This window comes from Anguilla rostrata, chromosome 5 (assembly GCF_018555375.3).
Source record: "Anguilla rostrata isolate EN2019 chromosome 5, ASM1855537v3, whole genome shotgun sequence".
NCBI classification, from domain to species: Eukaryota; Metazoa; Chordata; class Actinopteri; order Anguilliformes; family Anguillidae; genus Anguilla; species Anguilla rostrata.
Genome location: NC_057937.1, coordinates 4,934,648 through 4,959,259, shown reverse-complemented (window position 1 = coordinate 4,959,259; position 24,612 = coordinate 4,934,648). Strand labels below are relative to the sequence as shown.

Here is a 24,612-nt window from a genome sequence, read left to right as displayed (position 1 = left end):
TATAAAAGACCCACATTTTATCCAGGGCATGTTTGAAAAGGCAAACTTTTCTTCAGTTTGACACCTGGGTGCCACAGCAGTAGCTGTTTTGGGACTGGAAGTTTTAAGAGTGGGATTCTATTTTCCTGCTGAGGTCCCAACCTGTTATACCACGTGTCCTTTACAAAGTTACTGTGTGTGTACACGGAATCGGTGTGTGTGTGTGTGTGTGTGTGTGTGTGTGTGTGTGTGTGTGTTATTGAGCATATGAGTGGTTGTATGTACTGAGTGTGAGTGTGTGCAGCCCTTGAGTGTGTGTTCAGAGTGCTGGTTTGCTGGGAGTGGGAGAGGTGTGTGTTAAGTGTGTGGCAGTGTGCAGGTTTCTCTGAGAGCGTGCTCATTGGCTGGGTGTGGCAGTGTGCAGGTTTCTGAGCGTGCTCATTGGCTGGGTGTGGCAGTGTGCAGGTTTCTGAGCGTGCTCATTGGCTGGGTGTGGCAGTGTGCAGGTTTCTGAGCGTGCTCATTGGCTGGGTGTGGCAGTGTGCAGGTTTCTCTGAGAGCGTGCTCATTGGCTGGGTGTGGCAGTGTGCAGGTTTCTGAGCGTGCTCATTGGCTGGGTGTGGCAGTGTGCAGGTTTTTGAGCGTGCTCATTGGCTGGGTGTGGCAGTGTGCAGGTTTTGAGCGTGCTCATTGGCTGGTGTGTGATGTGCAGGTTTCAGGCACGGTGCACTGTGTGAGCGTGTGCAGGCCGGAGCGGCATGGCGTGGGTGTGGGAGTGTCAGGCTGTGGCGTGCTCAGGCTGGGTGCTATTCTCTCCCCAGGACGTCTACCGCACTCTCTGGCTTCTACACCTCTCAACCTGCCTCAGCGGAGAGGCTAATCCCGTCTGCCAGCAAAACCTGGGGGGGGGTCCGAGTGCGGGGTTGGAGGCCGTATTCCTCACCCTCCCCTGTCCAAGTCCTCACAGCGTCCCGGCTGCTGTCTCCACACTCGGTCCAGTTTCCAGCGTACTTCCCCCACCCTCTCCGGAGCCTATTTGGTCTGTTTCACAGCGAAGTGTAATTCGGCTGGTCAGCGCTGCGCGTTGCTGAGGCTTTCTCAGGCTCTCCGGGTCCTCATTAGGAACTTAAAAAGTGTTCTCTGCCTAAACGGGCATCATCCCCGCCCCCTGGCTCCGGATGGGTTGATACCTTCCTAAACCCCGTCGGCCGTGCCGGGAATTAAGAGTGAAACTCGGAGCCCCGTGCTGATGAGCCCAACGCGGGGCAAAGCCCCTACGCACGGCTTGAATGCTGTGAATGCAGGAGCGATAATGATTCCGCGATAATGAACGCTGTGGGAATATTTCATCTTTACTGAACACTAAGCATACTTCAGCTGTACTGAACACTGAGAATCATTCAGATTTACTGAACACTGATAATCCTTCAGCTGTGCTGAACACTGAGAATCCTTCAGCTTTACTGAACTCTCAGAAACCTTCAGCTTTACTGAACACTGATAATCCTTCAACTGTACTGAGCACTGAGAATCCTTCAGATTTACTGAACACTGAATCCATCAGCTTTACTGAACTCTCAGAAACCTTCAGCTTTACTGAACACATGATCATTTGGATTTTCTGAACACTGAGAATAGTTGAGATTTAGTTGGTTCAGTTTTTACTGAACACCTGGTGGTAGCTTCATTGTTTACTGGTTGTTGTGGGAGAGACTTGATCATTTTGAGTTTGGCATTGAAGGAGTTTCGTGTGTGTGGTCACCGATGGCAAAAGTCCATTTTGGGTTCCATTTTCGCTCTGTTTTGACTGTAAATGCAGCAACAGGCATGTGTGGAAGAAAAGCCATCTTGGCTCCACTGATGGAGCCATCTTGGCTCTGTTGATGGCAGCAGCAGGATACATGTGGATTATGTGTCATGTCCATTGTCATTACCAGGGTTAATTATTTTTATGTAAGGGTACCATTTTAAACATGGTACGTAATAAAAATAAAAATTCAGAAAACACATTGACGATGTGATTTTCATTGCTGTTTTATAGATGCATTTTTCATCCTTGAGTTCAGCATGAAGTTTAAGGATATCATTGAATCCGTGCATCGAGGAAGACGCGTGAAAGGAAACTAATTTTAAAACGCAGTTTGATTGTACACTGGTGTGTTGTTATTCTGGTTTCCTCTTTTATTTATTTATTTATTTATTTTGTTTGGGGGTGGGGGGCAGTCGGGGTATCCAAATGTCTGAATATCCCAGTTTCTGGCCTTGCACCCTACTTTTTACCCATTGCTCGAAGTACATAAGAATCCAAGGCAAAGCTACTCCAGAATGCATACTTTGCTAGGCCACTAGAGGGTGCTGATTTTAAAAAAGCACAGTATTATTCAAAGAGAAGCTGCCAGCTAGAGATTAATGGCCAAGCTTGGAATAACAACCATCAGCATTGCCTGCTTGTCATAAGCCTGGGACAGTGAGCAGTCCTCATGTGTCAGCCATGGTGACATGAAATGAGGAATATTGTTCTGCCAGTGGAAATCTTCCAGTGTGTTGGCTGACAAGTTGTGTATCGCCACCTGGTGGCCGTGTTTGACTTTACCTGCGCGGACAGGTAGATGATGTGTGCCGCGACAGCAGCGTCCGACCGCTCGTCTCCGCGGAGCAGACGCGCCAAAGCGCCCAACGCGTCCTTATAAGGGCGTCGGTGTTTGTCCCAGAAATAGCTCCCGTTTGTTCTGCTTCGGAGCTGAAGGTTTTGTCTCGATTCATCAGCGCTCGCTGTCCTCTGTTGAAAGAGCTCGCGCTCCGCTGTAGACAGTGTGCCGTACAGGAGATGGGCACTTCTCCAGCTCCGGAGTAAAAAACGTCTCTCATCCCCGACTGATTAGCGCGTAAGCCTGCTTTCAAAAGGCTCCTCTTGCAGACATTTTTTTTTTCTGTAGCTGTCTACTGCTCTCAGCTGCCGTCTGTGATTTTCATTTTTATTTTTATGAAGCTGGAGGGATGATAAGGGGCTCTCTCGGCTCACTGGTGTGTTCTGCGGGACAGTCTGCCCCTCCCAGAAAGGGGGAAAGGGGCCTTTTTTTTCCTTTTTTTTTTTTTTTGGAAGGTTGTCATGTTTTCTAGAACTCCACTGTTTTCTAGAAGTCAGTGTTCTAGAACTCCACTGCTTTCTAGAAGTCAGTGTTCTAGAACTCCACTGCTTTCTAGAAGTCAGTGTTATAGAACTCCACTGTTTTGTAGAAGTCAGTGTTCTAGAACTCCACTGTTTTGTAGAAGTCAGTGTTCTAGAACTCCACTGCTTTCAGTCACCGGCAGTGATTGTGACATCAGCAGTGGAATGTTCACCTGACATTCTAATCACATATTTGTGTGTGTGTGTGTGTGTGTGTGTGTTCGTGCGGCATTGGTGGGTGCGTGCACGCATGTGTATGTATGCATGTGCATGCAGCATTGGTGTGTAAGCGTGTGTCCTGCAGGTGCCCTAACGACCACACCTGTGCCTGTGTCTGCAGGGTAAGGTGACCCCTGCCTGGTTTGGGCGGGGCTTTCCCGTGTTTGCCCGCGGCTCTATCACCTGACCGCGTGATACAGCTTACCGCTACCGGGCCGGTAGAGGTGTTTACTCGAGGACTGCAGACCGCCAGGACCCTGTTTGAGCAGTCCCGCCTAGTGCCTGTTTCGAATGACCGAGAGGGAGTTTTGCGTAGGGCTGAGCGCCCGTCGTAATGTTTGACTTTCCATTTCTGTGTTTGTGTTTCACTTCTAGAAATGACACTTCCTCAGCTGATCCTGTGTTAGGAGCCAGCTACTCACTGCTTAGTCACTGCAGGCCTTTCACATTATCTTTGCGGTCTTCTGTTGACTGCATTTTCCAGTGTTATCTTACTGAACACGCCTTCACTGAGTGCAGTGTTTCTGTACAGGTCCCCAGCTATTGGTGCCCAACCGGATGACCCGTTTATATTTTAGAACGTACCACCCCCACCCCCCGCCCCCTCATCTATTGAAAAGTGGACAGTGTTGGATCCTGGGGCAGGTGATGATGTAAGAGGTGATGAAAACCACGCCCAGACCTGCGTGTTTACGGCTGGACTGACGGGGGCGTCAGGTCTGGAAGCGGCAGCGGTTATACGTGCCGCAGGACAGGAAGTAGTTTACCCGTCTGCAGCCAATCACAGTGCTGGGAAGGTGTCGGGGCCGGTGGTGATGGGATGAAAGTCGACGCGCGACTCCATTAAGACGCCACGGACCGGCTCTACGCTAACTAGCGACCCTAAGACCGCCCGGACGATCGGCCTCTTTACCGCTAACTAGCGATGCAGCCGCCGGGATGGCGGGAATGGCGAGAGCGTTGTGGTTATTGGTCGAGTGGCGCTTAGTTAACCCGTCTGGCGGTTGGCTGACTGCAGGCGGGTTTAGCTGGCCGCGGTTAGTTTGATCCAACGGACCGCTCCTTCACCTCGCTGTGGAATGGATCGTGTGGCTTTGTTTGCCTGGCGGTTTGTGCATTTGACCTGGCGGTGGTCATAAGTGGACTCGGCTGCTGATTGGTTGCCGACAGTTCATGGGCCTGGTTTTGTTAACGGGTGGTAGTCCAACGGTTTTTCCCCTCAGAGTTTGGGTGAAATCATTTTTAAATTAATTTTCACTTCAACCCCTCCCCGCCCCCCAAGGCCCCCCGCCCCCACAGCGCCCCCCCCCTCTCTCCAGCACATCCGTCGGTTGTTCCCTGGCTGTTTCTGACAGTCCATCCGTCTCTCCGCTCTGAACCCCGCTCGCTCTTCCTCGCGGCACTTCATCACCCGTCTGATTAGCGTCTCCGCTAATAGCTCTCATCTGTTATCGGCGCAGGAGTTTGTCAGTTTGAGTGAGGGAGCCTCCCAGCCAATGGGGAGGCGGGAACCGGAGCACCGCTCTGCCGCACGTAACCTGTTTATCCCCTGTTGCCACGGTTTCCTGGGAGGGCTTTGTAATGTTGATTGGCCATCGTTGTTTTTGTTGTTTTTTTTTTTGTTTGTTTCTTTTTTCGAAAAGATTTATTGTGGTGTGGTTGTAGTATCGTGTGACTTGTTTGTATAGTTTAATCTGGTGGGACTTCCAAGTTAAAAGTATTCATAAAATTTTAATCAAATAAATAGACACAGAATTTGCAATAAGGAGATCCCTGAAATGCTGCTGTACCTGGTGATCTTGAGCTGGATGTGTTAGACGGAACTTAATGAAAACTTGATCAACCTGCTGCAGAAATGCACTCCCCCTTCCATGCTTCTACTGTGTATGTGTGTGTGTGTCTGTGTGTGTGTCTGTGTCCCTGTGTGTGTGTCTGTGTCCCTGTGTGTGTGTGTGTGTGTGTGTCCCTGTGTGTGTGTGTGTGTGTCTGTGTCTCTGTCCCTGTGTGTGTGTGTCTGTGTCTCTGTCCCTGTGTGTGTGTGTGTGTGTGTGTGTGTCTGTGTCTGTGTCTCTGTCCCTGTGTGTGTGTGTCTGTGTCTCTGTCCCTGTGTGTGTGTGTGTGTGTGTGTCTGTGTCTGTGTCCGTGTGTGTGTGTGTGTGTGTGTGTGTGTTTAATTCCACTGTGCAGCAGCTCGGTGTCGCAGCAGGTGTGAGAATAGCATCTGTCCAATCACCCGGGGTTAAAAGAAACACACACGCGTACAGACACACACACACACACACACACACCAGTCCCACAAACTACTTGGGTGCCTGATTTTTAAGGAGGAATTTGAATGGATGGTTGATTAGATTAACCCGCAGTAGATTTTAATACCAAGTGGACTCACTGCTGTGAGATGCATGGGGGGAGGGGGTGGGGGCATGGGGGCTCCTTTAAATGTGGACCCACCCTTATTTATTTTTTATTTTTTTGGCTTGGCCCATTGGCTCCTCCTCCCCTTCCCCAAACTAAACTTCCCCAGCACAACCCCAGCCTGTACACACGGCTGTTTTAAGAGGAAGTGATACGCCCTCCTGCCGAAAACAACTCGCGTTTGAAAAGTGGCAGAACTGGCTGAGAGATAGTGCGGTTAGTAGAGAAGCAAGCTGACTGTCTGCCACACTTACCCCAATAACCGGCTCCCCCACCGGTGATGAAATCACACCCTGTTAGCGACAGTCAGGCTGCTGGTGGGAGCGCACACCTGTGGACTCTGGTGGACAGGTGAGTGTCCAGGTGGGGGGGCGGGCGGTGAGATGAGAGAGTTTCCCGGGGAAAGCGGGGCTCCTGTGACGTGTGGCTCCCCCAGCAGAAGGGGTCCTGGTCAGCTGGAAGCTCTCTTCACTAGGAGAAGGCTCATATGCAGAGAGAAGAGGAAGAGGAAGCCGTACTGAAGATGCACTACTGGTTGGGCAGCAGCAAGTACAGCCTGTTGAAAGGAACAGCTGGTGCACTCACCAATGAGCCAGTGACTATTCTACACTCCACTGGCCACACAGTACTACAGGAGAGATTTGGTGCTGATCTGATGAGTGGCATATCACACCAGGAGCTGTGGGCAGTTTGCATGTCACGTTTAGGCATTTAGCGAACGCTCTTATCTAGAGCAACTTGCACAGATTACTCGTGGTGTGGTATTCATGAGAAGGTAAAGCAACAGTAACCTTACCCCCCCCCCCCCCCAAACCTTGCCGGGACGAGGCAAACTCCCAGCTGTAGTGTTCCAGCTACTTATTTCAAATAAATACAGCAAAAAATGTATTTATTTATTCATCTGAAACAGAGAGGGAGAGCTGAGTGTTTGTGTGTGACTGAACGCTTGGAGCGAGCGCTCTGTGCTAGCTGAGCGGCGGGCTAAGGGACGGGGGGCGCGCGGCAGGGCTTTTCCGCGGTACGGCGGCGTGCGCGGCTCTGACGCACGCGCACGTGACCGTCTGCCCGTCCGCCGGTCGCCACGGCCGCGGCGTTTCGGGTCGCCTCGTAGCGAGGCTCAATAAACACACCCCGTCTGCGCGAACCCGTCTCCTGGCGCCGGAACTTTCCTCAAAAGTTCCCGGCGAGTGAAAGTCCTCGAGCAGCGGCGCGGAAAGGCGGCTAATTCCTTCTTTTCTTTTTTTTTTTCCTTCGAGTGTCTGTTTACAAACCTGCTGTGATGTCGTGGCACAGAATTTGCCCCACTTGCATGGCGGTAATGCGGGACCTCGAGGGGATTGGGCGGGCGGGGGGGGGGGAGGAGGGAAGAGGTGGTGGGGGGCTGAGACGCGTAGGCTGACACTGAGTCCCGCCTTCCCTCGTGTCCCCACGGCAACACTTCACACGGGCCGTCTGGCACAGGGACCTGTCAGCCGTCTCGCTCCCGCTTGCCTACTGCTTAGCAACAGCGAATCAAGCGGACCGATCCCCGCGACTAGCCAGCCAATTAGACGGGAGGAGGAGGTGGGGGTGGGGGGTGGGGGGGGGACTGTTTGGAATTTGAGTTCGGCGCGTCTGAGCGGAGAGGAGCGAGTGGATGGAGGGAGGGAGGGAGGGAGGGAGGGGTGGATGAAAGGATGGATAGATTGAGGCAGGGATGGAGTTCGTGTCCTTGTTTTGTTTCCGACGGAAAACTCTGTAACCAGGGAAAGTTGTGAGTTTTATTAATAGCAGCCTGTCCCCAAACTAGCTGTGCAGGTGGACACAGGTGGGACTGCGCATCGGGGTGGGTGGGGGGGAGGGGGTGTTCATCAGATTCTTCTGTACACTCTCCCACACACACACACGCATGCACAAAAAGCCAACAGGAGTTAGACACTGTTTGGTTATCTGCACATTTCATGTCTGTGAGTGTGTGTGTGTGTGTCTCTATATACATAAATAAAATTTTATAAAAAAAATTTCAGTAGCTTTACTTTATTAAATGTTTTGTTATTGTTGACATATTCCTGGTTTGAGGAGCTCTTGCTGCCAGTGAAACAGGCTTCCACTTTCTGATGAACTTCAGACTTAAAAATGTTTTTTTTCAGTGGATGTCGCAGCGTGCTGACTCTGGTGGGGCTGGGTGGGTTGTGAGCATCGCGCTCTGTGGGGCTGCGGGTTGTGAGCATCGCGGCTCTGGTGGGGCTGTGGGTGGGTTTGTGAGCATCGCGGCTCTGGTGGGGGCTGCGGGCGGGTTTGTGAGCATCGCGGCTCTGGTGGGGGCTGTGGGTGGGTTTGTGAGCATCGCGGCTCTGGTGGGGGCTGCAGGCGGGTTTGTGAGCATCGCGGCTCTGGGCTGGTCTGAGCGGCGAGGGAGAGCCACGGTGGTCCGGCCGCGTGCGCCGGTGTTGTTGCAGAAAACACACCCTGCCGAACTGCCGCACTGGGCGGAGGAGAGAGAGAGAGAGGGAGGGAGAGAGGGAGGGAGGGAGAGAGGGAGGGAGGGAAGGGGAGGAGAGAGCCAGGGAAAGGGAAAGGGAGAGAGCGAGAGAGTGAGAGGTGAAGAGGCTGGGACAGACACTAGGACCCATTGAACCTCTCTGCAGTTGGCTCCCCACTGCTTAGCAACAACGAATCAGCCACACAGAGAGAGTCCGGCCGGCAGCCAATGAGAGCGGAGGAGCGGAGTGTGCCAGAGTTTTGATTTAGCCGCGTCTGAGCTGGGAGTCTGGGGCGGCGTGCAGTGTGTGTGTGTGTGTTTCGGGAAGGGGGGTTTATGTTTGTGTGCAAGCTCACCAGCCCCCCTCCCATGGTTTTAGGGCTGGGTTACTGCAGAGAGAGAGGAATTTACGGCGTGTTTAAGGTGGGGTGTGGTTTGGGGGTGACTGCGGCAGGGTGGGCATGCGGGCAGGGATGAGCTTTTTACTGCAGGGGTGGTTCAGTCTGGACCAGCGTCTCCCGCCCAGCGCCCGGGTCCAGTGTGCTGGGTCCAGTGTGCTGGGTCCAGTGTGCTGGGTCCAGTGTGCTGGGTCCAGTGTGCTGGGTCAGTGTGCTGGGTCAGTGTGCCGGGTCAGTGTGCTGGGTCAGTGAGAGATTCTGACGCACGCTAGACGTTACCTGACATTAATGACATTACACTTTCTATGACATCTGTTTTTGGTTTTTGATGAATGGGAACCCCCACCCCCCCATACCCCAATTACCCCCCCCCGTCCCCTCCATGTGCAGCCAGAAGTGCATCTTCAAAAGTTAGCACAGCGCTTCACCACGTCTGAGTTTGTGGGGCAACAGGAACCCACGTGGAGGGAAGGAGAGAGTGGGGGAGAGACGGAGAGAGGGAGGGAAAGAGGAAGGGCGGGAGAGTGAGGAGAAGCACTAGTTGCGTGTTCCCGTTTGTGTCTTCCTGCCGTGGATATCCCTAATCCCCCCCCCCCCCGCGGCCCCCCAGGCTGGCGGCGCGGCCGGCGGCGCGGTTCATCCGGTACACAGATCCTCTCTTTCCCGCTCTTTCGCCGGGCGAAACACAGCCTTGGGTGGTAACCCGGAGAGCAGCCGTGTGATTGGCCGAGCGGAACCCGGAGACCAGATTGGACGAGAAGAGCCAGCTCTGAGTGCTGTCATTTATTATTTTTTTGTTAGGGTTTTTTGTTAGGGTTTTTGCTTTTGCTTTTGCTTTATATGTCATTTTAATTGGTGTTTAGGCAAGGAGAGTTCAAAGGTCATCTTGAAGCGAAAGCGGGAACTTGCCTAAGCTGTTGCGTCTGCATTTAGTACGAGGCGGGGTTGAGGTAGGGGGCGGGGCTGAGGTAGGGGACAGGGCTGTGACGGGGGGGCGGGGCTGAGGTAGTGGGCGGGCTGTGACGGGGGTGGGCTGAGGCGGTGGGCGGGCTAGGGCAGGAGGACTTCCTGGCGGCAGTGCTCTCTCTCTCTCTCTCTGCGCGCTCTCGCTCGGAGGGAAACGCGTGAATGAAACCGCGAATAAGAGTCCGTCGCGTCCGCGTACCTGGGAGCCTCAGCCCGCCGCACACCTGCAGTCGCCGTGGTCGCTGCTGCCGTGGAAACGGTTTCCGTGGGCGTCTGTGCCAGGACCTGAAGCAGAGAGAGAGATAGTCTAGATCTCTCTCTTAGGCTCGTCGGTTCCTGGTTGATATTTACCTGCCTGTTGATCCCAGAGTCCCAGTGTCGGTTTAAACCTGCCGCTCTTAATCCAGAACAATTGCCTCAGTTTAACTTCAGCGCTGTCGTGGTAACCACAGCAGATTGAAGGGATTTTTTGAGTAAACACGGAGTCTAAGCTTAGGAGTACGGGAGGCAGTCTGTGTGTGTGTGTGTGTGTGTGTGTGTGTGCGTGTGCGTGCGTGCGTGCGTGTGTGTGTGTGTGTGTGTTTGTGAGGGGGTGAGGGTGAGAGTATGTGCACGCACACGCTTCTGTGTCTCTGCTACAGTTAGTTTTTCTGAAAGTCTTCCTCTTACCTGATGCCCCCACTTCCTTAATTCAACTCAGTCTTGATAGCCTCTCCCAACCCCAGCCTCTTCACGAGACCAATTTAGGTCAGTACATCCCAGCTTGCCACCGAGCCTCTTACAGCTGAGACCATTTATCCAGGCAGTACAGGATCCAGCTTTGCTACTCTGAGCTCTGCCTGTACATATGAACCTTTTCCAGGATATATGAACGTTCCCCGTTTGCAGAAGAGGAGTAAAGGGGGTGTTTAGGCACAGGTTTGGAACTTGGGGAAGGTGGGGCAGGCAGGCAGGCTGGGGGGTTCTCCTGCAGCCTCATTCCCGGCTCTCTACTGCAGCTTGTCTGCAGGGGCGCGTCACTGCACCCACAATTCACCCACGTGTTCCTCGTGTTGTCATTTTTATAGAGGGAGAGACGGAGAGAGGGAGGGGGGAGAGAGAGAGAGAGAGGGAGGGGGAGAGATGGAGAGGGAGAGGGAGAGAGAGAGCGCGAGAGGCAGGCGAGTAGCAGCACTTGAAAGCTGGATGTTACTAGAGCTGCCTGCTGCTACGCGGTTACAGGGAGCCTCGCCCACCCATTGGCTGGCGTTCATAAGGAGAGCACTCCGATTGGCCGAGCCCCGCCAGCACCCGAGGACTGATTGGAGGGGGCCGAAAGGCAGCCCCGCGATTGGCCGAGAGGGCCGGCGACGCGCGGAGAGACGCTCAGCGGTAGTAAAAACGGGCCGTGCCTCTTCAGCGGGCTGCGTCTGTTAGGAGAGACGCTCAGGCGCTCAGACGCTCAGCCTGTGAGTGTTCAGCAGAGACGAGGTGCTCAGACGCTCAGCCTGTGAGTGTTCAGCAGAGACGAGGTGCTCAGACGCTCAGCCTGTGAGTGTTCAGCAGAGACGAGGTGCTCAGACGCTCAGCCTGTGAGTGTTCAGCAGAGACGAGGCGCTCAGACGCTCAGCCTGTGAGTGTTCAGCAGAGACGAGGTGCTCAGGTGCTCAGACGCTCAGCCTGTGTGTGTTCAGCAGAGACGAGGCGCTCAGACGCTCAGCCCGTGAGTGTTCAGGAGAGACCAGGCGCTCAGACGCTCAGCCTGTGAGTGTTCAGCAGAGACGAGGTGCTCAGACGCTCAGCCTGTGAGTGTTCAGGAGAGATCAGGCGCTCAGCCTGTGAGTGTTCAGGAGAGACCAGGCGCTCAGACGCTCAGCCTGTGAGTGTTCAGGAGAGACGAGGTGCTCAGACGCTCAGCCTGTGAGTGTTCAGGAGAGACCAGGCGTTCAGACGCTCAGCCTGTGAGTGTTCAGGAGAGACGAGGTGCCAGCGCCCAGCCTGTGAGTGTTCAGGAGAGGCGGAGGCGCGCTAGAGCGCTCAGCCTGTAGGTCAGAGAGACGAGGTGCTCAGACGCTCAGCCCGTGAGTGTTCAGGAGAGACGAGACGCTCAGCCCGTGAGTGTTCAGGAGAGACGAGGTGCTCAGGTGCTCAGACGCTCAGCCCGTGAGTGTTCAGGAGAGACGAGGTGCTCAGGCGCTCAGCCTGTGAGTGTTCAGGGGAGACGAGGTGCTCAGGCGCTCAGTCTGTGAGTGTTCAGGAGAGACCAGGCGCTCAGGTGCTCAGACGCTCAGCCCGTGAGTGTTCAGGAGAGACGAGGTGCACAGGCGCTCAGACTGTGAGTGTTCAGGAGAGACGAGGTGCTCAGGCGCTCAGCCTGTGAGTGTTCAGGAGAGACGAGGTGCTCAGACGCTCAGCCTGTGAGTGTTCAGGAGAGACGAGGTGCTCAGACGCTCAGCCTGTGAGTGTTCAGGAGAGACGAGGTGCTCAGACGCTCAGCCTGTGAGTGTTCAGGAGAGACGAGGCGCTCAGACGCTCAGCCTGTGAGTGTTCAGCAGAGACGAGGTGCTCAGACGCTCAGCCCGTGAGTGTTCAGGAGAGACGAGGCGCTCAGACGCTCAGCCTGTGAGTGTTCAGGAGAGACCAGGCGCTCAGATGCTCAGCCTGTGAGTGTTCAGGAGAGACCAGGCGCTCAGGCGCTCAGCCTGTGAGTGTTCAGGAGAGACCAGGCGCTCAGATGCTCAGCCTGTGAGTGTTCAGGAGAGACCAGGCGCTCAGCCCGTGAGTGTTCAGGAGAGACGAGGTGCTCAGGTGCTCAGACGCTCAGACGCTCTGACGCTCAGCCTGTGAGTGTTCAGGAGAGACGAGGCGCTCTGACGCTCAGCCTGTGAGTGTTCAGGACAGCGTTCCTCCTGTGCGCCCGTTTCATCTCTGCAGGGTTCAGCGGCCTGCGTTCCAGCAGTAAACACCATTAATAAATTACATCACCAGCTTCATGTGAAACCAGAGCAATATAACGGGAAAATCACAGAAATACAAATCGTTAAGATTTTCTTTTTTTTTTTTTAACTTTTTTTAGGGCTGTATAAAATTGAACTTGAGGGGAAAATCGGTGCAAGAAATTCAACAGTTCATCTGAAATGTTGAAATGGTTGCAAATGAGAGGAAATGCAAGAAAATAAAGGGTTTTTTCCTGACTCTAAACTGGCCCTGCTGGACGGCCCTGTCCTGCAGGTGCAGATGTGCGGGGGTTGTGCTGATGTGGAGGGGGGTTGTTTACATGCGGTCGTGCTTATAAAGACGTGTCAGCTGTTCAGACGGGTTTCCCCCCCAGAAGCCTCCCCTTCCTCTGCCTGTGGCTGCCTGGGCGTGCTCCAGCCAATCAGTGCACAGATTACGGTCTGTAATGAAACAGTCACGGATTAGCTCTGGGTCGTTCGCCATATGGACACTCTGCGAACGCCTCCAATCGCAAACGAGCGCTCTCCGTTTCTCCACAAAATAAAAACACCTGCCAGTGTCTGACTTTCTCCTATAATAAATAAATAAATAAATAAATAAAACGGATGTTTTTCTGAAACATCCTGAAAAGCCAGACCATGTTGTTTTGTTATTGTAGATGTTACTTACTTTACTCATCCCTGTTGGCCCCACCATGTATGCCCCCCCCCCGGTGTGAGCCTGACAGCCCCCCAAAAGCTCTCGAGTGAAACTCACAAAGGGGGGGGAGAGAAAAACAACACGGCCTTCATCTGCCCCGAAAATAAAGAAGAAGAAGAAGAAGAGGGTGGGGAGAAAGAAAGACAAAATCCACCTCTGCAGCTGACACACGGGCGCGGGGGTGGGGGGTGAAGGGGGGGTGGAGGCGGGGGGGGGCGCAGTGTAGCTATGACTCCCGACTCCGCATGCCCACTGCTTAGCAACAACCAATCAGCCCCGGCGTTCTTTTTTTTTTGGCGGAGCGGCCTGGCCAATCGCGGGAGGGGATGCGCGGCGCGCGCCGCTCTCAGCGCTGCCAAGCCGCGGCAGGGTCTGGCGGGAAGACGGGTCGGTCCTGCTCCCTCCGTATCGGGGGGGGGGGGGGCATCAGACGAGTCTGTCTTCAAAGGCCGGCCCGGGTGTTACACAACAGAACCAGAACCCCCTTCCAGCGCCACGGCGCTGTGTCTGAAGAGCCCAGCCCAGCCCAGCCCAGCGGAGAGCGCCATGCTGCGCTGGCTTCTGTAACCTGTGTGGGAGGACGTGTTTTTCTCCTGCTTTCTCTCCCTCTCTCTCCCTCTCCATCCCTCCCTCCCTCCCTCTCCCTCCCGTCTGTGTCTTTTATTCTCTCTGTTCTTGTTCGAGTGCGAGTTCAGATTGGCTTTATTGGCAGGAGAAGTGCTCTCGTCTTCCTGAAGCGCGGTGTGAAATGGCTCTTGACAAGTGAAATGGACCAAGAAGGGAAAAAATAAAATAAAACTGTGAATGTTCATGGACAGAGAGAGAGATGGAGCTTCAGTACGAAATGAACTTCCTCTTATTTTTGGTGAATTTATGATTATTTCCCCCCAGTTTCTCCCTCTTTCTCTCGCTGGCAGCGCTGTGTTTTAGCTGGGTAATGTAATGGTGGCTTTGTGTGGGTCGGTCTAACGTGTGTCAGACCGTGTCCTGTAACTGCATGACCTTTTCCTTATTTAATATTTAATTCACAATACACAGGCGTACTGTCTCTCTCATATCTCCCTTGGAGTGATGAATTCATATCTGGTCGGAAGGGGGCGTTCTGACGGGCTTGCAATGTCCAGCAGAGGGTTACAACGAGTTAGCGTCTGCGTGTGTGCATATGCATATATGTGTGTGAGGCTTGTGTGTGGAGTATGTATGTGTGGGAGGCGTGTATATGTGTGTGTGTGAAGCCTGTGTGTGAGGCGTGTGTGGAGTGTGTGTGTGGGAGGCGTGTGTGGAGTGTGTATGTGTGGGAGGCGTGTGTGGAGTGTGTGTGTGTGAGGCGTGTGTGGAGTGTGTGTGTGAGGCGTGTGTGGAGTGTGTGTGTGTGAGGCGTGTGTGGAGTGTGTGTCTGTGGGAGGCGTGTATATGGGTGTGTGTGCGTGTGTGGAGTGTGTGTGTGAGGCGTGTGTGGAGTGTGTGTGTGAGGCGTGTGTGGAGTGTGTGTGTGTGAGGCGTGTGTGGAGTGTGTGTCTGTGGGAGGTGTGTATATGGGTTGTGTGTGTGTGTGTGTGTGTGTGTGTGTGTGTGTGTGTGTGTGTGAGGCGTGTGTGGAGTGTGTGTGTGTGAGGCGTGTGTAGAGTGTGTGTGTGAGGCAAGTGTAGAGTGTGTATGTGTGGGAGGCGTGTATATGTGTGTGTGTGCGCGTGTGAGGCCTGTGTGTGTGCATGTGTGGAGTGTGTGTGTGTGGGAGCCGTGTATATGGGTGTGTGTGCGTGTGTGAGCGCAGGTTTAGTGACTCTCGCTCTCTCCGCAGGTCTCTGGTGATCATCAGCACGCTGGACGGCCGCATCTCCGCGCTGGACCCCAATAATCACGGCCGCAAGCAGTGGGACCTGGACATGGGCTCCGGCTGTCTGGTGTCCTCCAGCCTCAGCAAGCAGGAGGTACGGAGGGACGGGGCCTCTATCGGGGAGAGAGGGCCTCCATCAGAGGGACAGGGCCTCTATCAGAGAGACGGGGCGTCTATCAGGGAGACGGGGCCTCTATCAGGGTGACAGGGCCTCTATCAGAGAGACAGGGCCTCTATCAGGGTGACAGGGCCTCTATCGGAGAGAGATAGATCTCTAGATCTGAAACTCTGGCTGCTCTGTGCTACTTTCTGAAACTCCATAATTAATGAGGCCAAATTGCACACAGTGATGTATGTATGTATATTTTTGGGAGGTAGGTGAGTGCTCTTCCTGTGTGATGTCACCCCCCCTCCTCCCAGCACTCTTCCGCTCTGCAGAAAGAGGAAGCGGGGAAAATCAATCGCTGCAGATCAGGAGGCGCCGGTACCTAAAATGAGGCGCTATCTAACTGCGCTCTGCAGCGCTGCCCCTGCGCTCTCTCACGCTCTCTCACGCTCTCTCACGCTCTCTCACGCTAGCTCACGCTCTCTCACGCTCTCTCACGCTCTCTCATGCTCTCTCACGCTCTCTCATGCTCTCTCACGCTCTCTCACGCTGAGGTTCTGAAAGATCATCAATTGAAGATAGAGAGAGAGAGAGAGAGAGAGAGCGCAAGAGCGTCTCCGCTGGTTTGTAAGTGTTAATTATCTCCAGACGTGCAGTTGACGCGAGCGCGCCGCGTCACACGTCCTCTGTCCTCACAGAGCTCGCCGTCAGCTGTTCTTACGCTCGCTAAACTTGTGCTAACGAGACCGCGTTTAAAAACGGGAAACGTCTTGTGAACTTCATCTGGAATTAAAAAAATAAAAATAGTAAATTGGCACCGTTGTTGAGGTTGCATAAGCGGATTTTAGTTTCATATTAGAACATGGACCACTCCTGCCCCCCCCCCCCCACCCCCTTTGGAGAGCTGGCACCCGCCTGGCCTGTCTTCCACTGTGGGGTGGGGTGGAGGGGGTGTCTGCCTGGCTGACAGCAGCAAACCCCCCCCCCCCCCCATATGCTAACGAGCTCTGACAGCTCTGGTTTGGTTGGGGAGTGTGGGAGAGTCTGGCTGCTTTTCACTGGGTAGCTGTGGTTTTGGAGATGCGGTGGAGGAAGTGTGAGATAAATTCGGGGGGCTGGGGAGGTTCCCGGTTTATAAAGCAGAACCGGGACTGGGGCGGGGGGCTGGGGGGTGGGCGCGGTGTTTGCTGCGGCAGGTAATCTCCGGCTGCACACAGCCTAGCGTAGCCCGCTGCTAACCTCGTCTCGTCTGTCGCCACCACCGCCAACCCTGGCTGCCGGCGACGGGGGCGCCTGATTGGCTGAGAGCTCTAGCAACCCCCCCCTCACTCCTCCTCCCCCTTCCACAAGCCCCCAGCACCCGGCAGGCCTGGCAGCGCTACCCCCGCCCCTGCCCCCCCCCCCACAAGCACTCCAGACACCAGTCTGCTCGGTGATTAGGGGGGTCTGCCCCTTTGCCATTGGTTCCCGCCACAGTGCTGACACACACCCATCGCCTATGGGAATGCACGGAATGCGCGGAGACGGAGAGAGGGTAGGAGAGAGAGAGAGAGAGAGAGAGGCTGAGAGAGGAGGAGAGAGACTCGCGGAGTGGGGGTGGGGGTGGGGGTGGGAGCGGGGGTTGTATAAACGGCAGAGTCGGCAAAAGCCACACCGGCATCAGAGGGAGAGAGAGATAAGTGGCGGCAGCCAATACGCGGTGAGTCATCGCTGGGGGTGGGGGGGGCTGGGGGCGGGGGTGGATGAGGGTGAGGTAATGCTCCGGCAGGGGGGGATGATGTCATCGCCGGCCTTGGCCCCTCCTCCTCCTCCTCCTCCTCCTCCTCTTTGTGTTGTGGATGAATGCCTTCAGAGCAGAGCGTGGCCACACCAGGGGTGACTGCCAAACTGATTAATGTCCTGCAGAGCGCCCCCCCTTCAAACTGCCGCGCAGGCTAATTACGCTAAGCGCTAACGCTCCCTCCATCTTCACCATTCCTCTTGCTTTTCCTTTGTTTTTTTTGTGTTTTAAAAAAAAAATCTATTTGGACTCACATTAAAAAAAAATTTGAGCGTATGTGAATCGAGCGCGTTTGATTAATTGTGTGTGTTCGATGCCGTCTGCTGTGTGTGTCGAGTGGCGTGTGGGTGAATGTGGATTGCTGTTTGAGGCGGCAGACACACACACTTGGAACGGATTGGTGCTTCCACCGCACCTTGGTGGCGAAACGCTCTCAGAACGCAATAAATCTGCCTCGGCGTCGAGTTCTTTGTTTTCTGTTATCGCGGTTTGGTGAGCACAACGTGTTCTCCACGCTCTGGAGAATTTCTGCGTCCTGTTTTCATTTTTTTTTTTTTTTTTTTTTTGCCTTCTAGTAACTCTTTGAAGATGGTGCATATATTAACACCCTCCAGCCAATCAGAAAATTAGGTCTGCAAGTGCAGGCTTTGTGGTTTTAAGTCATGTCTCGGGGGGTCGGGGGTTGGGGGTTGGGGGTCGGGGGTTGGGTTTGGGGGGGAACAGAAATCACACCCCGTTGTTTCACTTTCGCTGTCGATTAAACTTTAATGCCCTCCGTCGCGGTTTTGGCGACACGGCCTGGAAACGTTGTGCGATGTTTCGTGCCTGGGTGATTTTTGGCTGGGGTGGGGGTGCTGTGTGCGCAACCCTTTCTGCCTTCTCCAGTGTCCCTTCGATGCGTGCTTGTGACACCCATACCCGCTGGGTTCTGTGTCGCGTAGCGGTTGGGGTGCTGGGTTTGTAACTGCAGGGGGCTGCAGGTTTGATTCCCGCGTGTGCCTGTGTCATGACACCCTGGTTCCGCAGCGCAGACGGATCGTCTGTGAGAACTTCAAGCTCTGCAAGTCGCTCAAGAGCTAAAAAAGCGCGAAATGTATACGACCTGCCAAATGTACCAATCTACCCTGCAACCCCCTGTCCCGCCCCCTCAAATGTGACTGAAGGGGTAAAAATCCCTGTTCCCCTGTAATTACCCTCCGGCCCGTGTGTGACAGACACTGCTGGGCGGGTGTTTTACCTGTGAGGTAAAATGGTGAATCGAGCTCCTTCAGTGCCACTCAGCCTGAACCCCCACTGTGTTAAAGCCCCCCCCTCGGCGCCCCCCCCCCCCCGATCGCTAGGACTGGTACGCCAGAGCCGTCCTGTTCTCGCGCTTCACGCCAGCAGACCGCCAAACCATCTGCAGTGTTTATTTACTGCACGTGTCCTGCACAAGGGCATTATTACGCGTCTGTTTGTGATCAAGTAGTCCCGTTCTGAGATTTTACCCCCGACCCCCCAGAACTCTTAAAATAAGCACAAATTCCCGTCCTATTCCAGCCATCACAGGTATCCAGTCAGCGTTTTAAAGTTTGTCCTGTAAGACTGTCTCATATATCTGCTACCCCCCGCCCCACACGCAGGCCCTGTAAGGCTGCCTCAGATGCCCCCCATCCCCCCCCCCCAAGGCCCTCTTATTTTCTGAATGAGTCGGCGGGGCATGTGAAAGGGAGCTCGGGGGTGACCTCACGGTGCATTATTTGAGGTAATTGATGATCTGAGTTCAGCTTCCGTTTAATAAATGGGGCTGTAATCACTACCCCCCACCACCCTCTTACCCCCTACCCCCGGGCGTCCGGCTGGAAGCGGCTCTGAGCCGCAGATCAAACGTCTGCCCCGCTGCCGCGATTAGCGTTGCCGCCAAAAAGGGCAACGATGACTCACCCTCTCCTGCAGATTCCCCGGTAAACCTCTTAGCACCTGACACAGCGCGTGGCTCCGCACCCCTCCCCCCCGCCTCGTCTCCGTTTGAATGGATGACATCACCTCCGTCTGTCAGATCCGCGAGTCACCCCATCGCAGGCGCTCCTCCTGTCAGACGGCCTTCCCGGCCTTCTCATTGGTCCACGTCCCCCGAGACTCAAGGTCGGACGGAGCGTGCCTCTTGGCTCCGGGCCGCCAGTTCAAACAACGCACTGCGTCTGGCTCCCTCTTCACAGTGAGACGAGCCCTGCGTTTGGGTTTTGGAGAGGAAGAGCGGACTGAGCTCGCTCTGAGCTCGCGGACTTCCTGTTTTTGGGTCAATCACCAAGGGAAAGTTTGGCTAATTAGCCCCTTTAATAGCCTGTTTCGAGGTTTTAGTTGGCCCATACATACTGTTACTAAGCTCCCCCCCCCTTCCCTCCTTGTCTGTTTGGAATAATCGTTTTTCACGCAACGCTGTTCAAAGTCGTGGGCGTGCGCCACAGATGACGTAACCCCCTGTTTGTAATAGTCAGAGTTAATGTTCCTTGTTAAGAAGGGTGACCTAGCTTGACTCACAGATTAACCGAAGACCATAAACCAGATTATACCGTCCGTATCGGATTGTTTCAGGATTCGGCTTTAAACATGTCCTCCAGAAACGGACAGATGGCTTCTCGCTCTGTTCGAGCCTGTCCCTGGCGTCTTTGACCTTGTCTCGGCTTTGCTTGGGGAAATATGAGATGATTTCACTCATGGACCCTCTTCCCTCCCCCTTGTGCCCTCCCCTCCAGGTGTTTGGGAATAAGATGATCATCCCGTCGCTGGACGGGGCCCTGTTCCAGTGGGACAGGGACCGGGAGAGTATGGAGACCGTGCCTTTCAGTGTGGAGTCCCTGCTGGAGTCCTCCTACCGCATCCGGGAGGACACCGTGCTGGTGGGGGGCAAGTCCCTCACCACCTATGGCCTGGGGGCCTACAGCGGCAAGGTATGCCCCCCCCCCCCCCCTGAAATCTGAGAGTCTCTGGAGGGAAGGGGGTCTTCTTTGGGTCTATAGGTGTAGACAGGCTATAGGGTGGAGGCTGCTCATATGGGCTAGAAGTGTGCTCTAGCAGGTTGGGTTGGAGGTGGAGGTTGGGTTTAAGCTGGGTTGAGGTCATATTTGAGGTTGAGGTTGGGATTGAGAGTAAAGGTAGAGGTTGAGATGGAGGTGGAAGAGGAGGTTGAATTGTGGGTTTGAGATTGAGGTTGAGGTTGGAGGTTGAGGTTTGGTTTGAGGTCGCGTTTGGCATTATTGAGGTGGAGTATTGGGGAGGGTTGAGGTTGAGGTTGATGTAGGGGGTTGAGATTGAGGTTGAGGGCAGTATTGGTGGGGGTTGATGTAGGGGTTTGAGATTGAGGTTGAGGGCAGTATTGGTGGGGGTTGATGTAGGGGTTTGAGACTGAGGTTGAGGGCAGTATTGGTGGGGGTTGATGTAGGGGTTTGAGATTGAGGTTGAGGGCAGTATTGGTGGGGGTTGATGTAGGGGTTTGAGACTGAGGTTGAGGGCAGTATTGGTGGGGTTGATGTAGGGGTTTGAGACTGAGGTTGAGGGCAGTATTGGTGGGGGTTGATGTAGGGGTTTGAGATTGAGGTTGAGGGCAGTATTGGTGGGGGTTGATGTAGGGTTTGAGACTGAGGTTGAGGGCAGTATTGGTGGGGGTTGATGTAGGGTTTGAGACTGAGGTTGAGGGCAGTATTGGTGGGGGTTGATGTAGGGGGTTTGAGATTGAGGTTGAGGGCAGTATTGGTGGGGGTTGATGTAGGGGTTTGAGACTGAGGTTGAGGGCAGTATTGGTGGGGGTTGATGTAGGGGGTTTGAGATTGAGGTTGAGGGCAGTATTGGTGGGGGTTGATGTAGGGGTTTGAGATTGAGGTTGAGGGCAGTATTGGTGGGGGTTGATGTAGGGGTTTGAGACTGAGGTTGAGGGCAGTATTGGTGGGGGTTGATGTAGGGGTTTGAGACTGAGGTTGAGGGCAGTATTGGCGGGGTTGATGTAGGGGTTTGAGACTGAGGTTGAGGGCAGTATTGGTGGGGGTTGATGTAGGGGTTTGAGACTGAGGTTGAGGGCAGTATTGGTGGGGGTTGATGTAGGGGTTTGAGATTGAGGTTGAGGGCAGTATTGGTGGGGGTTGATGTAGGGGTTTGAGACTGAGGTTGAGGGCAGTATTGGTGGGGGTTGATGTAGGGGTTTGAGACTGAGGTTGAGGGCAGTATTGGTGGGGGTTGATGTAGGGGTTTGAGACTGAGGTTGAGGGCAGTATTGGTGGGGGTTGATGTAGGGGTTTGAGACTGAGGTTGAGGGCAGTATTGGTGGGGGTTGATGTAGGGGTTTGAGACTTGAGGTTGAGGGCAGTATTGGTGGGGGTTGATGTAGGGGTTTGAGATTGAGGTTGAGGGCAGTATTGGTGGGGGTTGATGTAGGGGTTTGAGACTGAGGTTGAGGGCAGTATTGGTGGGGGTTGATGTAGGGGTTTGAGACTGAGGTTGAGGGCAGTATTGGTGGGGGTTGATGTAGGGGGTTTGAGACTGAGGTTGAGGGGGGGTCATTGGCGGTAACGGCGGCCCTGCCTCCCGCTCCCTGCAGCTGCGCTACATCTGCTCTGCGGTGGGCTGCAGCCGCTGGGAGGAGGACGAGTCCGAGCTGGAGGACGTGCTGCTGCTGCAGAGGACCCAGAAGACCGTGCGTGCCGTCCGGCCCCGCAGCGGGAACGAGAAGTGAGCCCCTGCCCCGCCCCTTTAGTACAGGCCCCAATCCTGGCCCCGCCCCTTTAGTACAGGCCCCAATCCTGGCCCCGCCCCTTCAGTACAGGCCCCAATCCTGGCCCCGCCCCTTCAGTACAGGCCCCAATCCTGGCCCCGCCCCTTTAGTACAGGCCCCAATCCTGGCCCCGCCCTTTCAGTACAGGCCCCAATCCTGGCCCCGCCCCTTTAGTACAGGCCCAAATCCTGGCCCCGCCTCTTTAGTACCGGCCCCAATCCTGGCCCTGCCTCCTCAGTACAGGCCCTAATCCTGGCCCCGCCTCTTTAGTACCGGCCCCAATCCTGGCCCCGCCTCTTCAGTACAGGCCCCAATCCTGGCCCCGCCTTCTCAATATAGGCCACACCTACTCCCAATACAGACCACTCCCTCAAATACAGGCCAAAGCTCTCCCAGTACAGACCACTCCCTCAAATACAGGCCACGCCCCTCAATTCAGACCCCAACTCAAAATATGCCATGACCCCTCAAAATGGGCCACACCATCCATTCAGATACAGGCCATGTTCCCTAACCCCCTCTACACAGGCCACACCCACCAACCCCTTCTTCACAGGCCACGCCCCCTCCCCCCCCCGCCCCTCCTGTTCTAAACGGCACCCCTATTCCCTCCCCAGGTGGAACTTCAGCGTGGGCCACTTTGAGCTGAAGTTCGTGCCCGAGACGCAGCCGGGGCTGAACTACCTGGACGGGGAGCGGGCGAGCGGGGAGGGGCGTCGGGAGGCGCGCCGGGACGGCCAGCGGGTGATCCTGGAGGAGGAGGAGCAGCAGCCCCCCCGCGCCGAGACCTGCGACCTGGTCATCAAGGTGTCCGTCCCCGACTGGAAGGTCCTGGCCTTCAGCAACAAGCCGGGGGGGCAGCTTGTGTGGGAGCACCAGGTGAGAGCCCCGCCCCGTACCCACCTGTGCCCCGCCCCTGCCCCGCCCCACCCCACCTATGCCCCGCCCACATATCTGTACAAACACAGATCTGTGCAAGCAGCCAGGCTGGTACTTCATCCCGCATCAGACATAGCAGCTCACTCTAGAGGCGCCACCCCCCCACCCCCCCCGCTGAGTACTGCACTCGTTACGCTGGATTGAGCTGTTTAAAATTGAGCTACATTTATTTGACGTCTGTGGTGCAATTAGTCTGCTGTAAATCCCTGGCAGTTTAAACAGGCTGGTTGGATGTGTCCTCACTCTGTCATAAAGATGCTGTGTATATTTTAGTGAGTGCCTGCTACTCTGTAAAACATGCAGCTCCATAAACCTTAGACTGAGTCGGTCAGTTACTGAAGAAATGAACTGAGAGTCCAGCTGGAGAGGGAGGGGGCTCCAGTATTTAGTCTGAGAGAAGTGCAAACGCAGGGTCCCAAAGTGAGGGTTTGTTTCTGTGCCCCCCCCAGTTCTGCACCCCCATCGCCTCTGCCTGGCTGGTGCAGGGGGGCAAGGTGACGCCCATCAGCCTGTTCGACGACACCTCCTACACCGCGCATCGCGAGTCCAGCACCGAGGACGAGGAGGAGATCGTGGAGGAGGCGCGGGGAGCCACCGAGTCCAGCGTGTACCTGGGTGAGGAGTCGAGCACGGACGCAGAACTGACGCAGTACAGACACAGCACAAATGCAGGAAATGTGCAGTAAAACTATAATGTGAATGTGATACAAATGCTTTGCACGTGGGATACAAATGCATCTCGCAGATGCAGCTCAAATGCATCCCTCTAGTGATGCAATTGGAGCACAAATGCATCTTGCATGCGATACAAATGCAGCACTAATGCATCCCTCATGCGTTGCAGTTGTAGCACAAATGCGAGATAATTGCTCTGTACGGGCAGCACAGATGGTGTGTAGACTGTAGGTGTGCGCTCACTTTCACTTTGTGTTGTTTGTACAGAATCCAGGAGATGCTTTCAGCTCTCTGGGGAATACGTGCCTGTTGGGATTGATTTAGCTGAAGTATCAGACTTTTAATGGTGTGTGTGTGTGTGTGTGTGTGCGCACGTGTGTACAGTAGGTGTGTGTGTGTGTTTGTGTGTACAGTAGGTTTGTGTGTGTGTGTGTGAGTATATATGTTGGGAGGGTTTGATGTAACACTTCTAACGGTGCGTTTCATTGGCTCTCTGTTTCTGTGCCGGTGTGTCTTATCATCAGTCCTCTCCAGCGATGCCCGTGGGACCTGATGTCTGCACTGCCGTGTGTTTCAGGCTTTAACTCTGCGATTTCTGTGTTTCAGGGATGTTCCGCGGGCAGCTCTACCTCCAGTCTTCCGTACGGATCTCTGAGAAGTTTCCCTCCAAGTCCAAAGCGCTGAACAGCCGCGACTCCGAAACGGACATCATCCCCCTGCCCACCGTCAAATGGAAACCGCTTATCCGTAAGTCCCGCCCCCAAACAACGAAACCGATTATCCGTAAGTCCCACGCACAACGAAACCGATTGTCTATAAGTCCCGCCCACAACAAAACTGATTATACATAAGTCCCACCCACAACGAAACCGATTATCCATAAGTCCCACCCACAACAAAACCGATTATCCGTAAGTCCCACCCACAATGAAACCGATTGTCTGTAAGTCTTACACAAAACCGATTATACATAAGTCCCGCCCACAACGAAACCGATTATACATAAGTCCCGCCCACAACGAAACCGATTATCCATAAGTCCCGCCCACAACGAAACCGATTATCCTTAAGTCCCGCCCACAACGAAACCGATTATCCATAAGTCCCACCCACAACGAAACCGATTATACATAAGTCCCGCCCACTACGAAGCTGATCCACTGCCGGTAGAGCCCGTTACACTTTGTAGTAACCTAAACGTGTTACACTGTGTAGTAGCAGTCCTGGTGTTCAGGATTTGTGATAGAGCCTATCTGACTGCATATTACGTAACAGTCTTGGTGTTGAG

At 54.5% G+C, this 24,612-nt stretch overlaps 1 protein-coding gene across 1 annotated transcript in view; it reads left to right on the top strand.

Moving 5' to 3' along the window:
- Window positions 1-24,612, top strand: part of eif2ak3 (eukaryotic translation initiation factor 2-alpha kinase 3) — a 35,841-nt gene that overhangs the window by 2,595 nt on the left and 8,634 nt on the right. Inside the window, exons 2-7 of the mRNA XM_064334710.1 lie at window positions 15,045-15,174; window positions 19,702-19,896; window positions 21,537-21,667; window positions 22,328-22,589; window positions 23,099-23,264; window positions 23,931-24,071. Of these exons, the coding sequence (XP_064190780.1) occupies window positions 15,045-15,174; window positions 19,702-19,896; window positions 21,537-21,667; window positions 22,328-22,589; window positions 23,099-23,264; window positions 23,931-24,071 (1,025 nt within the window). The remainder of the gene's footprint in view (window positions 1-15,044; window positions 15,175-19,701; window positions 19,897-21,536; window positions 21,668-22,327; window positions 22,590-23,098; window positions 23,265-23,930; window positions 24,072-24,612) is intronic.